Source organism: Cylas formicarius, unplaced genomic scaffold (assembly GCF_029955315.1).
Source record: "Cylas formicarius isolate icCylForm1 unplaced genomic scaffold, icCylForm1.1 PGA_scaffold_7__23_contigs__length_41026272, whole genome shotgun sequence".
Classification (NCBI taxonomy): domain Eukaryota; kingdom Metazoa; phylum Arthropoda; class Insecta; order Coleoptera; family Brentidae; genus Cylas; species Cylas formicarius.
In genome coordinates, this window is record NW_026844352.1 from 33706753 (window position 1) to 33723929 (window position 17177).

Below are 17177 nucleotides of genomic sequence, written 5' to 3' on the forward strand. Positions count from 1 at the left end.
CTATGTCCGGAAATATTATTGCTAGTGTTTCGGCACCTAATACCACTCTAGACGATGTCAAACCGGTCAAACTAATCGACGCAGTCGAACTGAACCGCCCGGGCGGTCACCAATCGCCCGACACAATTAGCAATTCCAGCCAGAAGCTTCTAGAACCTTTTAAAGCAAGTCCCCCGTTCGACGAAGACGTAATACAATACGAGTACAATAAAATTCCGGTGAAACCGGCATTTCCAGAGGCCAAACAGTTCCAGAGTCAAATTACGGGCACCGAAAACTTGAGAGCCTACGAAGTAAACACCAACAACTGGCACCGAGATAACGGTCCGTGGACTGTCAGCCAGCCGTGGCTGGATCAAAGGAAAGATGCCCAAGCGAAGTACGAAACGTACCACGAAAGTACCACGGTTCCTAATTCATGGCACAACCATGTTAAATTTCCAACCGCCCTAACTAACCATAGACCATATCCGTTCTACAACGCAGACTATAATCGCGTGCACATTCCGCAACACGCTCCGCCTAACGGCGGTGGACGGAACGACGATTTCTCGTTTAATAAACCGGTAGAGGTACTAAAGATCGTGATATTTCTGCCACCGCGGCAGTACTATATAAAATACTTTTTAGGTACCAAGCAGAAGATACCCTACAGATTGGCAAAGCGAGAACCGTCAACCGAGTCACGGACAAAGTACCCAACTCACAGGCGAGCAACACGGACACTCGAAGACTTACGACGTCGATTACAAAAGCCCATGGAAGAAGGTCATAAAGTTTTTGACGACATTCATTCCGATCGGTTTATTGATAAGCGCGCTCACGCCAACCGTTATTAGCGTTACCGACGTCAACGACACGGCAACAGATCCGTACCAAACGTAAGTGCGCTCGCTGAACCGACCAAAATTCAATCCGCGATTATGGTCTGTGACGGTTTTCAGTTCGTCGCGGTACAGGGCCGTTTCTTCGAAACACGAGCTCGCCAGCCACGTGCTGTCGTCGCTGGAGTACTTCGAGGAATTGAACGAAAACGGGTGCGAGTACAGGGTGTTGTGCGAGCTATTACTGAGCGCGCACCTCGCGAAAAATTCGGAACGCAACGTCGCTAATCTGCTCGACCATTTTTCCGAACGGAACGTGGACTTGAAAAGCAACGAGAAAGATCTGCGCAGGGTTTTCGACGCAGTTCGTAGTGGCGATTGTTCGCCAATAACGTGCGGTCTCATCAAAAATCCAACGTAGCGTTCAATTTTTCAATTATTATTTGTGCTAATGTTTTGATATTTCTCGTAATAAAGTCTGCCGGAAACGGTTATTATCGTTTTATTTTATAGTACAGGACCATTATCCTAAATTATATAAACTAAAATTAGTGTATATGACCTATGATTGAACCGCGCAAACTAGTGCTGCGGGAACCCATTTGCAAGATTTCGAAAAAGCAAACCTTTAAATTAAGATAATGTTTTGAACTTTATAAGGCCAAGCCCACACATTATTGTACGAAGGACGAGTGATATTGCCGTCCGATTGTAGACTGCGATCGAATGTACTGGCCGATACGAATTTTCGAGGTTAACGATCAATATTTTTGATGTTATCTTTAAAATCCTTGCACGGGGCACCGATATTCACAAAACGGTGCTCATTCGATTTTAAGTTTAAAAATAGATCCATACCGTACGTCAGGATGTACAATGTCAAAAACCAGTCGCACAGTTGCAGGAAGAAACTGAAAATTTTTACGCAATACAAAAAGAATTATTTTAATATATAATATATAATAATAATATATAACATAATATTTTAAAATTAAAAAAGTTCGCAATTTAATAATAAGCTCCTATTTGACAATCTGAATAATTTTCTTGCGTAGTTCTATGGTCCAAATGTTAAATGTTATAAATTTATAATATTAATTTTGTGGCCAGAATGTAGAATAACATTAAAAAAAAAGATTATAGTCCAAACCTCTAACCTCAGTTTATATCACATTAAAAAATAATTTCTGTCTAAGCTGTCGTCATTTGTTGAACCTTTACCTTGGGATATCAACTAACCAATATTTTTAACTGACCAGGTGTTTCAGGGTATATACGAAATATGCAATAAGCATCCGAAACAACGTATCCAAGCATGTATCCAAAGGATGACAATCTTCATTGTCAGTTTCAGTTGATGGATTCCAAAATAAACAAATTTTAGTTTTTTTATAGATATGGTCGACCGTAATTAATTTTCCGAATTTATGTTTCAGCGCGAAAGACGTCAAAACATTGATTCCGTTGAGGAAGGATTTTAAATATTTTTGTTCGTTATACTGTTCTAGCATGTTGTGGGTGAAAACGTAAGTAATGTTTACCAAATAAAAAAGTTTTGTATGATCCAATACTTGGGAAATTGTCATTTCGTTTGATTAAATGGTCAACAATTCATTAGAATGTAAAAATTAGTTTAGGTGCTATAAAACAGCGCGACTTTTTAAAAAAGAAAAGAATATTCCAAAATTTTGTGTCAGTCGATAATATTTTGAACCTATTAAATAGGTAATATAAATGTAAAAATTACAATCTTTAAGCGATTAGCAAGAGTTGTGTGAAGACAAATAACAACTGAGTTATTTACCCAAATTGGGCATCAAATACACAAAGCATATATTTTTAAATTAAAAAATATCAAAAATAATATAAAGAATATTATTTAAGATTAGATCGTTCTACTGGTGGTGCGGCGCAGCTACACTAAGACGCAGACTACATTACACGCCCGCTCCTCGTTTTCTTCATTTCGAATATTTAGATAATAATAGTCATTTTACGTAAGCCCTCGGAACCTTGGATTGCACTAAAACCGGCATTCCCGCGCTCGTTACGCGACAAAATAGATCGTTTCCCTTTTAAATTAACCTCCCCCGCCCGCGCCCGGAAAATCCATTGCCGGTGCATAATAAGGGCCGAGCCCAGGCGTTATTAAATATCGCGGCATAACATAAATCCTCGGTGCACGACGCGCATAAATTATCGACGGTCGCTGTTTCATTGTTGCGGGTAAAAGTATTCGAAACAATCGGATATGCATCTCCCCAATACCCACGTTTTCCTTTCGTGATGTGCGCGACAAGGCAAAAAAACCGCCCGTTCTCCTTTGTCTATAATATGCGAGTCAAGGTCCGATATCAAATCGGCGTGCAGAGCGCGAATCTTTTAAGTTAGCACTCAAAATTTATAAATTCTAAATATTCTAAATTGTATAACAACGTAATAAACAAAGGCCATACTTTTAAATTTCAAAAAATCGCCGTCGAAAGTACCGTTAATTATCATGTCGGGTATAGGTATATATTTTTTGGATTTTTTTTTTCAAAGAAACTTCCACAGGCTACTGTAAAGCTTTTTACAAAATTTCTGGATTCCTCCTGCGTCGGTTTTTGCTTAGTCGAAATTGCCGACGTTTCGCCAACCATCCTGTTGGCTTCTTCAGTTTCAGTCAAGTTCTGAAGAAGCCAACACGATGGTTGGCGAAACGTCAGCAATTTTGACTAAGCAAAAACCGACGCAGGAGGAATCCAGAAGTTTTGTAAATAGCATTTTTTGGAGTTGTTTCATATTTTTTAATCTTCAGGTATGTGTCTGTGTGTTTTTTAAATGTATTAATGTGTTGCATGATGACCATTTCACAGCGAGTTTCACATTGAGAAATAATATTTTTGTTTCTAGTGCAACGTTTCGCATTATAACAATTTTTCAATACTTTGTCAATGTGTGAAGAGAATGCGATCTCAAATTATGTCTTACGTTAATATAATGTTTACTAAGAAATAATTCTATTAAAATGTAGCTGGCAAGACTTGTTTTGCTTGCGCTTTTTTTTATGTGTGTGTTTATAATTTTGATATACATTTTTTAATGCGTATTTCGTATGGTCCGTAATGAATGCTTCAAAAAGCAATCCTAGATTAAACTCGTGAAAGTAATGATATATTAAGTAAAACGTCGCTCTTATTTCTTTAGAACTCAAGCTGTTTTTGAGATATCGACATAAGAACTTAGAGGGTTTTGGAGATGAGGAATACATTAACATTTTACTTTTTCGCATAAAATGTAGAGGGCGCTAGTTACACCCTAAAATGTTATAATTTTAATATTATCAGTAAGTTAAAAAGATGTACTTCATTTACTTCAATTACATATATCAATTTCAGGTTATTTTATCGCAATACACTAATCTCCACAAAAAACTGGTCCAAATTTCAAATTCGGACTTGTAAATCCAGTTTGTCCCACTCTATACAACGTGTCCCACACTAGCGTGTTGCGATTTTCTAGTTTCAGATATAATATTGCACATAACACAAGTTTATTTTAGCAGGTGACTAACTTTTTGTAATTTATTTAAAAAAAAACTGTATTAACCTAAAAACAAATTAACGATTAATGCTTTATAATTGAAATGGTTCGTAAGTGCTATATACAGGGTGTTCCAAATGCGCAAATAGTTTGTTAACGTTGGGTCAAAAGCGAGCAAAAAGATAAATAGTAGAACAGTCAACTATTACTATTATAAAAATACACATTCTGAGTTTTTTTTTAATTAGTAGTGGGGACTCCTATTGATTCGTCCGCGTGGAAACGGACTTTGGCTGGAACTCGTGAAACCGAAAGGATCAAATTAGGGCGGAACTTAACTGACCCTACCTCGGTTTAGGTCTTCTGTCCCGGAAGGGTCGGCCGACGTTATGACCACCACTTGCTTAAATACGCTAACCGTATTCAACAGTATTAACAGCGTTTTTTTGAACCACATGTCCTAGCGAACGATTTCGCACTCTGTCTGGTGACTAAGTGGAGTATGCGCCATAGAGCGCTGGCAGGTACAGCTGGCCAGCGAAGCTTTGAGAATCAATATCGCGAAAGATAACTAAGGAATAACTTCTGGCTGCCGTACTCGTGGCCAACGGATAGATAGAAAGATTAATAAAAAGAAACCCAAAAAGTTAAGTGAAGATTAAAATCGATGGAGTGATTTAGTAAAAACTTTTTTGTCTCCTGCAATTTTTTCATAAAACTCCCAGCAAATAAAGAAAATAAAATGTAAAATCTAAAATCCAAAAAAAATATATTTTAGAAAAATAAGTTGTATTTGGTTCCAACATGTTGTTATCTATTATCTTCTATTTAATTTTCTATTTTTGCAAGATGAGCTGATTCGGGATTATAGTATACGAAGTAAAAAGATACTTTTTATTAATAATACATACTTACCGTTTGCAAATAATAAAATCAAATCCAAATCCTTCCTGCTAATTAATAATTAATAACATTTATTTCAGCAATTAGATAATACATTCAAATTCAAAATTTAATCAAAAATTTATTAATGTTTTAATTGTTCAGTAATAACAGTTTTAATCCAAAGATGGTGAATTACGGTCGTGCAAACGGAACGCCCTTGGAAGTTTGTCGCCTTTATGAAAAAAGGGTTTCTAATAAACCCGTATATCGAGATTTATTTTTTCCATATCATTGCATAAAATTTTTCTTAAATTTAGTTACCAAGAAGGATGAAGTCTAATATACAGAAAGTGTGTTTTTATAATAGTAACACTTCGGTTATATTTTATTGTTCTATCTATTTGCGTTTTTAAGATAAAAATATAATTATGTAATCACCCTCTTAAGTTTTTTTGCAACACTCTGTACTTTTGTTTGCAACACTCTGTACTTTTGAAAAGCTAATAAAAAAATTGATGAAATTATTAACAGACAAGGTGTTCCATTAGAAAAAACGCAAGTTATATTAAATATATCAAATAGAGTTTCAGAAGAAAACTCAGTACGCCCCTGGATCCTACATAAAAATCCCTATCAAGCTCAGTGTTTAAGTTTTCAATAAGTTTACGTATAACCGTGCTAGCTAAAAAGGGTTTCTAAAAATGTAAAATTTCCAAAATTACTCTGTACCTAAACATCCAAGATAGTCTCGACATTTTTGTCGCCTTTTATTGCATAAAAAATCAGGAGTAAAATTCTCGAAAATGAAACACATTGTACAAGATTGATAATACAATAAATGATGTGATTTCGATTTTAAAATTCGGTTGTGTTTAGTATTAATCACAGAATATTAAATTGTTTTTATTGCTGATATCTAGTGTTGGGGCTGGTCAACTCACCACCACTTCTTCTTCAAGCAATACTCGAATACAATACTTAAAATCTCAATAAAAATATGGACCCCACAATACAAGTAAATAAATCTATCACATACATGTTATAATTAAATCATCATTTAATTTTAAATATTGCGCCTATTTTAATAATTTCCTTTAAATCCTAATAAAACGGATCTATTGCAATTTTGGTTGATAGTTTAGGAGATTTAGTCACAGTGGGGCGCCGCATAAAGCCCGGGCGGAAAAACTTGCGCGCAAAACTTTCGGACGTTCGATTACGCGTAGAAAGTAATCGCATTCCTCGATTTTAAACAAAACGAGCGAATCGTAGAAATCACTTTCTTCTCGCAGGTGGTTTCGTGCGAAACGGGTTGCCTGGCCGGCCGTTGACCGCGTTTTCGTCGGAGCGGGCCGTGGATGCGTTATCGGCGTTGGTCCGAAAACGCGTAAAAAAAACTAACGCCGAGTTGATGTCGTCGTCGGCGCGGGGCTCTCATCATCTGGGCGTCGCGTGGAAGTGGGTCAGCAGTGGTAGCGACGGCGCGCAGCAGGTGGAGAGCGGCTATCTCCGGTGATATCAACAGTCAATGCGAAGTGTAACCCGAACGTCGGCATAAAGCGCGAGGCACACTTGATACACGCGGTCCAAGTTAAAGTCGTCGGTCTGTGGCGACAGTGGCTGTGTGAGGGTGATTTATCGACTTGACGTTTCGATCGCGGCGCGCTTTGGCACAAACGGCGATTGTCAACATGGCCAGAGAAATTGTACGTAAATAAGTAGTCCGAGTAGATTTTTTATTGCTTAAAAAAGGGATCTCCCAATGTTACTGTTCTAAGAAACTTGTTCGAGTTACTAGTGCCGCGGTACTGTCCTTCTGGTTTATATTATATATCAGCAGCTCGTAGGAAAAATTTAACTAACCAAAAACGGGGAATTATTAATTTCCTCAAATATTTGTTCACGATAAATTTCAAGCATGCGTATGAATACACAGTGTATCATTCTGATTTTCTTTGGAAGTGCCGTTAATTATCGAATGATTTTTTAGGTGATCAATCTAACTCAGCCGAAAAATTAAGCCCGCAGTTTTTTTAACCAATTAAAATTGATTTAGTTGATAGATTTCCATGGTAACGCATGCTTCTATAAAAATTTCCGGTATAATTCGCTGTTGAGTACCCACGAGGAAAAAAATTCCGCTAAAATTCATCAGTTGTGATGATGATCTGTTAGAAAAACACGTTCCGACTGGTTAAAATTACAGGTGTGGAATTTTCAATGAACAAAAAATTACCAAAACTAGAGATTTAACTGTATTTTTTAAATTCACTTTAATTGCAATTGAAGCACATTTTAATAAAAGCCTTCAATAATAATAAAAAGGAACAAATAAACTAAATTAATTGGAAATATTTTAACAATTTTTTTATTAGTTCAATTGCGCTTTTTTATGAACCTCATTATAAATTTATATTTATAAATTAAAAAAAATGCATAACAAATTTTTATCATGTTTGACATGGTGCCTTGAGAATAAAACCGTTTTCTATGTACCATGAAAGTTACCGACCTTTTTGCAAAAATGGAACATGGGTCAATGTAACTCTTCCTCCTCCTATTCGTTATGCTATTAGTCATTAATATTCGCTCAAACTAAAATCTTAAGAAGTATTTTCGTATTTTTAATTCGCTAATGTCCTTGCTATTCCGTAGAAAACAAACTTTTGCATTACAGTGCAACTAATGTAGATAAATATGTAAAATTACTTGTTTAAAAGGCTATAAAAATAATTTTCTAGAAGTCTACGTTTCCGCGACAATTTATGACCTTGTAGATGACGATAAATAAAAAAATAAAATGAATTATTAGGGTAAAATAAATTTTAAAAAAATTGAAATGACGATCACTATAATTTTTTTATTTTCTACGCTACTGCTAAAACACGGATTTTTGAAATGTTATCGACATGGAATTTTTAAAAAGGAAACTTTTTTCTTGCATTTGAATATTACAATATAAAAGAAGGAGTAAATAAATAACAAATAAATAAAGATACGACCTTTTTCCTAAATCGGCGAAGGTCAGTTAGACTGTTAGGCGTATAAAATGCAATAATAATTACAAGAATGTGTACTCCATAAAACACAAACAGTGGCGGTGTCAAAACAATTTTATAAATATTAAATAATAATTAATAAACAAAAATTAATTGAACATTATACAAGTGAATAAAATTATCAAAGTTGAGGTTGTTTTTTAATGGAATCTGCTATGTATTATATACCTAAATCTAAAGGTTTCTTCAGGACCAAGGTTTCTTTTGCCTAATCTAAAATAATTTTAATCTTTCATAGACTATTTAAGTTAATGTAAATAAAATCTTGAACAGTCTGTACTAAGAGGTTATTATTCAGGAACATGAATGTTAAATAATGTTAAAAATTGGGTTGAAAATTATTTTTTGTATTTTAGTTAACTGTTTATATTATCTGGCTAACTGCAAATGGTAAAGGCGTGTTGCCAGTTGTTTCATTATTAAATTTATAAATTAAATTTAAAAAAAATAATAAAAGCGTAATTTTAGATATATTTTTCTTATTAACTGTTACGAACACTCAAATCTACAACCTGCACAGCTCGAACGTTTCCAAACATTTTGAAATCGATCTCCACTTGTCGAATCCGGGAAAAACACCTATATCGACGCATTCAAAATTACCTTTTTAATTACGCAACTTCAGTCGCAATGAATAAACATTCCCAGCCGCCGCCCAGGGTTGGTGCGGAATTAATTATTGCGTGTATATACAACAATTTCGCTCGTATCGTTCGAATTTTTATTGCTTTTTTTTGCAAGCCTTGCGAATAAATTTTTCGTGCTAAAACAACAGCTAAAACGAGAGTCCAATTGATCGTCCCAAACCACATACCGATAAATACAAACAAATACGGGGTGTTAAAATGGTTCCCGGCAAAATCCGTTTTATATGACCATATAGAGTTATTTACAAAACAAGGTTGCCAAAATGTGTCACTTTTGGGATACGTGTGGGATTAATTTAAATGCGTCATTTGGTTTAATTGACGAAGGAATGTACTTTTTAATTATTATTTATTTAATTTATTGGTCTGGTTTGCTGTAAAGTCTGTTTATGGGGTGTTCTACAATTTTAGACATTTTATAGGTGCATTGATCACTTTCCCTCAATCCTTATATTTTCATATTTTTTGACATTTCAAATTCTTGTTCAATTTTTGTTTTGTTGCGTTAATTTACACACTGTAATTTATTTGTAATTTTTAAACACTTTTGTTATTTTTCGATTGTAAAATTCGTGGTTTTCAATATATTGCCGGTACCGTTCTTTATTTTTGAGGTTAAGTAAACTTCTCAAGCTAACTGCATTTTAGATGTCACGTCGTGTTTCCTAAACGCCCTATATATTTCTGACCCGTACTCCGTCTCAGTGCATTTGCTCCACTTTGTTAGTGGAGCAGCGTCGTATTTACAATAGAAAAAAAAATGTATCATTTAGTGCCGGTAATTATTATTACAGGCCGTCGTTAATTTGTATGGTATCCAGGTCGTTATGGTACCGGGTCTGTAATTTAATGCCATGTATATACGGGGGTGGCATAATAAATGCCCGTGGAATGTTTAATATAATTAAAACAAAGATCTGAAAGCCTTGCTTTAAAATGGGTTCGTTTCATTAAATTTTTTCACGCCTTTTCCGAGATATTTCATCGATTTTCAATTTAATAGCATCAATTTCTGAAATATTAATATCGACTGCCATATTTCGTAAATGTGTCTGGGTATTCGGCTACAATATAAGAATATTTAATAAAACCATAGAAACTGTATTAATAAACAACCTGTGACTAAACCACTCTTCACTTATTAAGGGAATTTACTCACCATGCAGTTCAATATGCAGTGCAGCTGCTCCGCGCTGAAAAATATTTCATATTTAATAGTATTGATTATCTTTACCTCTCTAACGTTATCCGTTCTTAACACCACTAGTTCCTGACGCAGATTTGAACCACCCAAGACACAAATTTAATTTGAAATTTACCAAAAAAAAATAACGTTAAAAATGAAGTTTCTCCAGTTTACGCCATAAAATTATCAACATCACAAACAATTCAAATTTTGTGCAGTTTAAGTGAAATGCGAAAAGGTATCGGTATACCATTTTTATAAAAACAAGTGTAGCATAGCATTCGAAGCATATTTAAGCGAACCGATTAGATTGAAATTTTTACGATGATTGACTATGGAAATAAGATATGTAGAGAAAATGAAGTTATTCATTTATTCAAGGAAATATATCTTGAGTCACATCGCACAGTAACACAAAACATCATAGTCAATGAAAAGTAATAAAAATTGGAAATTTGGCACCCATCATTGATTTAGCTTATAAAAATAGTTTTGTTTAGGATTTTATTTTATTATTATTTTATTATTTTTACATATTTACCAGGGGTTTATATTTCAAATTTGGGACACGCTACATAAAATTCAGTTAAATCAAAAAGAGCGCAACTTAAAATATAAAAACATCCAAGCATGTTTCCGAGAAAAAAAATCAACTTTGATTTACTGAAATTATGTCAAGAAATTTGAACTATATAAACAGTTGGAACAGTGAGAAATTGTTATTACACAGTTTTATCCCCCGTTTTATAATAAAATGTCTACAAAAACTATAAAAAATGTTTTTATGATGTGTCGGTAGTAAATTTTGAAGAAGGCTGACAAAAACTATTGTCGCGTGTTGGTTTGGTTCCCTAAATCAGTTGATTTCTTTCTGGCTCACAGCTCACGTAGATTAGGAAATTTCCATTCGCCTCGTAACCAGTTCATATCAACCGGCGCAATCCAATGAGGCCGTATATTGGTAGTTAAGTGGTTCTTCTTAGGGAGGAAGGGAAGATGTGAGGGTACAATCAATCGAAATGTCTGAACAGCCCTGACCAAACATGACAGGGGCGAATTGCAGTCATGAATAGTGATACTGAGTTTCCGATATACAATTTTATAAAAATCCATTTTAAGCTAAATAAACGTCCACAAGACGCACCTCTTGAAGTTTTGGACGGCCTCGTCGTTCCAAATATCTTGCTCGACCACACACGCGCGCCCATCGAAAATCACTTTCCCTTATCCCGTGATCGTTAATATCGACAACCGGTAATTAAAGATGTGTAAATTGTCGGTCGCTTTCACTGGCCGTTTCTCTTCTTTCGTGACGCAAGACTCTCTCTGGTTTCAGATCGTACTATTTCTATTCGTCGGGCTGAGCTGGTGCTCCGAATCAACAAGAAAATCGCCCACCTTAACCACCAGGACGCAACTTAAAGTGTCGAGGAGTTTAAACCCCGACAGTATGCAAACCCTGAATGTACTAACCAAAGACGGCGGCTTAGCTCAGCTCATCGTCAAGCGAAAGGACCGGTCCAAGGCGCAGGACCAAATTCCAGACCCGCCTCAGACGTTCTATACCAACTGGATACCTTTATCATCTATTGATTACCAACCCAAGACTACGAAGTTAGAACCAGTCACTTTGATGCACAACGCTAGCGCCATTAAAGGCAACGTAATAGACAGCGATCGGTAACCTATGGAAGATTACTATTTGAGATCGTATTCCGTACTATATGTTTTCAGCATACCTCACGTGGTACCTAAACCTGTCAACGTACGCTCTTCCGAAGTCTTGCTCAAGAATGTCGAAACCAAAAAACGTTCCCGAGCTGTTCTCGAACACGGCATCCCCGTGGTACATGGTGTCCGAGTGCCCGACGATCCTTCCGACACCAAGACCTGGAGGAATGCGAGAGTCATCAACGGGGAGCTGGTACCTTACGAACAAGGGTACAAACCACCTGCGGCGATTCCATTGGGTGAGCTCGTCTACGCGGCTCAGCTCGAAGAGCAGAGGGACTCGTCCAAGGGAGGAGTGGGACCGTTCACCGTCCAGGATAACTCGTTAGGGGAGGAACAAGGGAGGAACTACGTGAAATTCGGCGGATCCGGAGTGGGGCCATTTACGAAAGCCGATAACGTCGAGTTCCTCGATCGTATTAGAGAAATTAACGAGCGCGAAGCTCTGGTGGACTATAACTCCCCGAAGAAGAGACAAGAGAATACCCACCAGATTCAACGTAGGATGCTTCAGAACCCCGGCCAGGTATTGTACCCCGATTCTCAGATGTACAGTCCGACGAAATTGAGTCCGGTAACGTTCAACGAGGGTGTGAGGACGCCAGTGCTACAGTACGCTCACCCCGAGCTCGGGATTCAACCAGCCAAGGTGGCTCGCGACGATGACGACGGCATTAAAGATTCCTACACGACCTACGGGGGTTTCAATACCGGTCGTCAACAGAGCAACCGATACGACGTCGATGATAACAGCATCAGTTTGTACAAGAAGGACGTCATTAACTACCCGTACAATACGTACTATATTAAACGGAAACCGGAGCAACCGTTCTGGATTAAAATCACCGAGAGCATCAAGGACAACGTGCAGAACAGTTTCGAGAGGATGCAACGCATCACTAGGCCCGTGTTCGAGCCTATTGTGGAAGCGACGCAGAAGATATCCACCAACTTGGGTCTGAGCGGGACGACACAACGTGCTCAGGATAAAATGGGGCTTGTCGCTCCTGCCGGGACGTCAGTCATACTACCAGCTTTAGGTGAGAGCCATGAGGTTTTAGCTGAGATGGAGGTTAACGTGAGGTTGCAGGTTTGGTAGCTGGAGGAGCGGCTCTTGGACTTGGTGCCGCAGCAGTAGGTCGTTACTTTAGCCCGTTGGAGATGAGGGCGTTGCAGGAACTCCACCCCAACAACGACCTGGTGTTTCTCGTCGAAGAGCCCAAAACCAATGAGCACGACGAAAGTAGGAGATTCAGGAGGAGCGTCGATGACGAGGGTACTATGCAAGACTTGGTGATCGGCGAGGATGTATCTAGGGCAGGCCAGTCTTCGACGACGGGGCTCGAGCATCCGGAATTCTGGGCAGACACACCGTGCTCGAAGCGAATCTTTTGCAAGATCATGCTCGGGCAGCATCCGGACGAGGTAGTCGTCATGGAGAAGAAGATGGACACGCTGATGTCGTCGTAAGTTGATTTTGGGCGCAGGCTTTTGTGGGGTTCGGGTCTCTTCGAGGCGGTCATTGACGCAGAGAAGTTTCAGCTCGCTTTCGCTGACCTCGTTAGGCACAAAGGAGAAAAAAATTAACCGTGACTTCTCGGTACCGAGTGTTACTTTCAACGTTGTTCGTTTTTTTGTTCTCTGCTTCCGAGTCACAAGGGCAAGGCAAAATATAGGTTATGTTTTGGCGCTGTGTTAAAAAATTGACGCCGCCCCTAAATATGATAAGATCAGGGGGGGGATTTATATTAGGGTGCTGAAAAATAACGAGGAAAATGGCAAAAAATAAATCAGAAATTTGGTGATGTTTTTTTTTTGGGAAACGGGGTGAGAGAGAAGGTGATAATGATTAATTAACAAACAAAAGAGGTGTTCGGATTTGAACCCAAAACGCGATTTTTATGTTCGTTTTGTTTTTGTTTTTCGTTATCAATAAAATATTGAAATCAATTCAATTTTCTTTCAGTTGTAATCTAATTTTAAAATATAAATTTAAAATTAAAAAGTTGGCGATGTAATTTAACTTTTTTTTGGAAATTAAGGTGACAAAGGCGACCCCAACTTGCAGATGTTACGGCAGATGAAAAATTTGGAGTTTTTCGGATTCTACCTTTATTTCAAAAAAATCGCTTCCATTCAAGAATTTGTGTATTTTGTAATGTAAAAATATCTGCAAAAATATTCAAACATTGGAACTTCACCTAAAAAAGAGAGTTTGTATCTCTGTATCTCTTACCGTTTCCAGAATCTCATACATCGATAAAAACAAAAATCTGGCAGACAGTTAAAAAAAGGTGATTTTTATTTATTTTTTTTTAAATGATGTATCTTTAGAACCGATAATTCGGCGTGAGAAAATGAGAAATTTCTAAGCGGTTTTCTTTTCTCTCTTTACATTTGCCGGTTAAGTGAAAACAACTTTCACTGAAAGTAAACCGCATGGCTCGTCAGACGCAAACGTGCGTCGAAATGTGAGTAGTCGCTCGGACTTGCTTTGTTATAACCAGAGAAAATGGAAAACAATGTTTCCTTATAAAATACTAGTAGTAAACACATTTTATGCGGCAATAAAGTAGGATTACTGCGAAACGCGTCGGATTATAATTTTTATGAAAATGCATAAGGTCGGCCTGCGGAAATTTTAAATGGCTTCCGCTTATACATATATACGGTTTCACCACTAAATTCCGCATCATATGGAAACATGTTTTATTAATAGGTTTTAACAAATGTTGATACTGGGGATAGCATCAAAAATAATAAATAAATCAATTTACGAGTGCAAGTGTTAGCACATTTACCTTTACCTGTTGAAATTTACTTTTTTTGTTTATAAAATATTAAAAAATTAGGTTATTTTGAGAATTATATGGAAGGAAAGTTGTCCCTTTTTCAGTTATATGCAAATGTGCCGATTTTCAAAAAAAAAGGGACACACTTGATTTTATCTCCAACCTAACTTTTCCATCTTCTTAAAATCAGAAAGTACAATAAAATGTTTTGTTATTTTAAATAATTTCCTAAATTACTGAAAGATTTGTCAAAGGTTAGTAAAAAAAAATAATTAAAAGAAGATCTTTTCGTTGTTTCAGTTATATATTTCATTACCTGAGATGTTTAAAGTAGATTTACTTTTGGAAATAATAAATTGAATTCGTTTGTTTCAATTTTCTTTGTCTTGTATGTGAGATATTATTTTCAGTTTGTCTTGCATCGTTAGAATTATATTGTTTAAAAATACATTAATGTATCTCTGTGCCATTTTTCATGTTAAATATCAAACGATACATTATTGAGGAGGACTCAACGTGGGCTTTTTAAAATACAATTTAACGACCTCCACTGCATTTAATTCGAAGAGGAGCGTAATAACACGTTTATCCGAATCGGAAGTTTTCATAAATAATAGAATGGCCCAAAATTAGAAAACTCCATAATAGCTGAAGATATCGGGCACGCTGTTTTTACCATTCAATATTTCCCAGGAATCGAGCGCTTGATACCTAAGTCAATTTTGCTCCAATTACGGCCACCCTCTAGAGTAGTATGAAAAAAGGCGAGAGTCGCTATTACTTTGTTCTGTGGACAAAGCATTAAAGTTTTTGACTTCGCGATAATAACACACAAAAACGAATTTTAAATCAAAGTGGTGGAAAAAATTTTAGTATTTTAAACAGAAGATGGTTCTTTTGCAAGCCGAAACGTTCTTATAATGTTGGATTGATTTTTTAAATTTTGAATTGGTTATTTTGACTTCAATTCGATTATTTTGATTTTAGAAATTCTTAAAGAATTTTACATAGAAAACAATCAAAAATTGCATTTCCGAAGTTTTTAGAACAATATCCGTATGTTTCCTACTCTGAGTTAAAAAAAAATAATAAAAAAGCGAGACAAGCTATTTAAAAAAATTGAATTCGATAAGAAAAACTTCTATTTCGTCGCGGAATAATTTAAAAATATTTTTCCACATTTTTATCGTTACTTTGCTCGAAAAATTCAATTTGCCGCCACGGTGATGATTCTTTTTTTTTTGCTTCGCAGGTTAAATCCCGACGTGGCCAAGTCGGTATCCCATCATCTCCAGGAAGTGATGGACGCAATAAAGCAGCGGGATTGTTACAGGTTCTCGTGTAGCAGAAAATTCCCGTATCCGGCAGTCGCCGCGTAAAACGATAATAAAATAAAACGTGAGGTGGGGCAAAAAAAGGAACGCCGGAACGGCGACGTTTTTCACGGTATATAAAAAACATTAACCGAGTCTGTGACGTTTTGTGTGGTGCTTCGGATCGGGACGATAAGGTGGCTGTTCGGGTGTGCGAACGAGACTCAAAATCGGTACATTTTGAGCGATACTGTGTATATATATATATATATATATATATATATATATATATATATATATATATATATATATATATATATATATATATATATATATATATATATATATATATATATATATATATATATATATATATATATATATATATATATATATTACTATGCCGATTTGTTGTTTTCTTTGCGAGATAGTATTTATTGTATAATAAAGAATTTTCAAAACGGAGAACTTTTTTCGCGAGTTTGAGGCCGAGTTTGAGCGTCGTCGCAAAAAGAAAAATTTTAATTTAATATATTAATTAATTATATAAGATATGCAAAAAAAAATAACACGAGAAGGGATTCGGTATTTTTTATCCAGATTTTTCGTCAGGTGGGCATTGGTATAATAAGAAAGGAAGTTTATGTTTCTTTGGAATCCCATCGGCATTGATTTTAACATTGTTTTATTGTTAACTGCGAAAAGCTGAAGTTATTAAAAAATAATAAACAGACGAGAAACCTCAAACAGATAGTTAAACAGGCCGTAAGCTAAGTATTATGTTTAACTCAGGACTTATAATAATATAGGGTGTCATTGCTTGGAAGATTATATCGATGTAGATTTTTTTTCTCATTTTTATTGAAACTGCTTTAGATATTTTGTTGGAACTTGGTATGAGCCCCCACAAAACATCTTTTTAGGGTGAATAGTTTTTTTTCTTTCATCAGTGGCGTCAGGAGACATTGAATATTTTTATCGAAAAAATTTGCTTTTTTGAAAAAAAAAACAGTGGCGTGGCAGTTTTTTCAAAATAAATATTCAGGATAATGCTTACCCTGACCGGCGAATGTAAAAAAATAATGTTCGCCCAAATAATTGTTTCTTGGATTGTGAACTTCTACCAAACAAATCAAAAGCAGTTTTAATGAAAATGAGGAGAAACCTTTTTTTTAATTTTCGACAGCCTGTATATCGAAGCTATTGCGGACCAAA

At 36.1% G+C, this 17177-nt stretch overlaps 2 protein-coding genes across 2 annotated transcripts; both read left to right on the plus strand.

Moving 5' to 3' along the window:
* Positions 1–2: 2 nt before the first annotated feature.
* LOC132705130 (uncharacterized) lies at positions 3–1303 on the plus strand. The gene is made up of 3 exons (XM_060675562.1): positions 3–572; positions 631–881; positions 945–1303. Exons 1-3 carry the CDS (start codon positions 3–5, stop codon positions 1243–1245), a joined length of 1122 nt encoding a protein of 373 aa, XP_060531545.1. The 3' UTR covers positions 1246–1303.
* Positions 1304–6630: 5327 nt separating this feature from the next.
* On the plus strand, positions 6631–16211 carry LOC132704493 (uncharacterized). Its single transcript, XM_060674510.1, has 5 exons — positions 6631–6940; positions 11463–11806; positions 11861–12897; positions 12948–13323; positions 15902–16211. Exons 1-5 carry the CDS (start codon positions 6926–6928, stop codon positions 16026–16028), a joined length of 1899 nt encoding a protein of 632 aa, XP_060530493.1. The 5' UTR covers positions 6631–6925; the 3' UTR covers positions 16029–16211.
* Positions 16212–17177: the final 966 nt, after the last annotated feature.

Coding starts and splice junctions, on each gene's coding strand:
- LOC132705130 (XM_060675562.1), top strand. CDS start 3: ATGTCCGGAAATATTATTGCTAGTGTTTCGGCACCTAATACCACTCTA. Junction 573..630: donor CGTTTAATAAACCGGTAGAG/GTACTAAAGATC, acceptor AATACTTTTTAG/GTACCAAGCAGAAGATACCC. Junction 882..944: donor GCAACAGATCCGTACCAAAC/GTAAGTGCGCTC, acceptor GACGGTTTTCAG/TTCGTCGCGGTACAGGGCCG.
- LOC132704493 (XM_060674510.1), top strand. Junction 11,807..11,860: donor AACGTAATAGACAGCGATCG/GTAACCTATGGA, acceptor ATATGTTTTCAG/CATACCTCACGTGGTACCTA. Junction 13,324..15,901: donor ATGGACACGCTGATGTCGTC/GTAAGTTGATTT, acceptor TTTGCTTCGCAG/GTTAAATCCCGACGTGGCCA.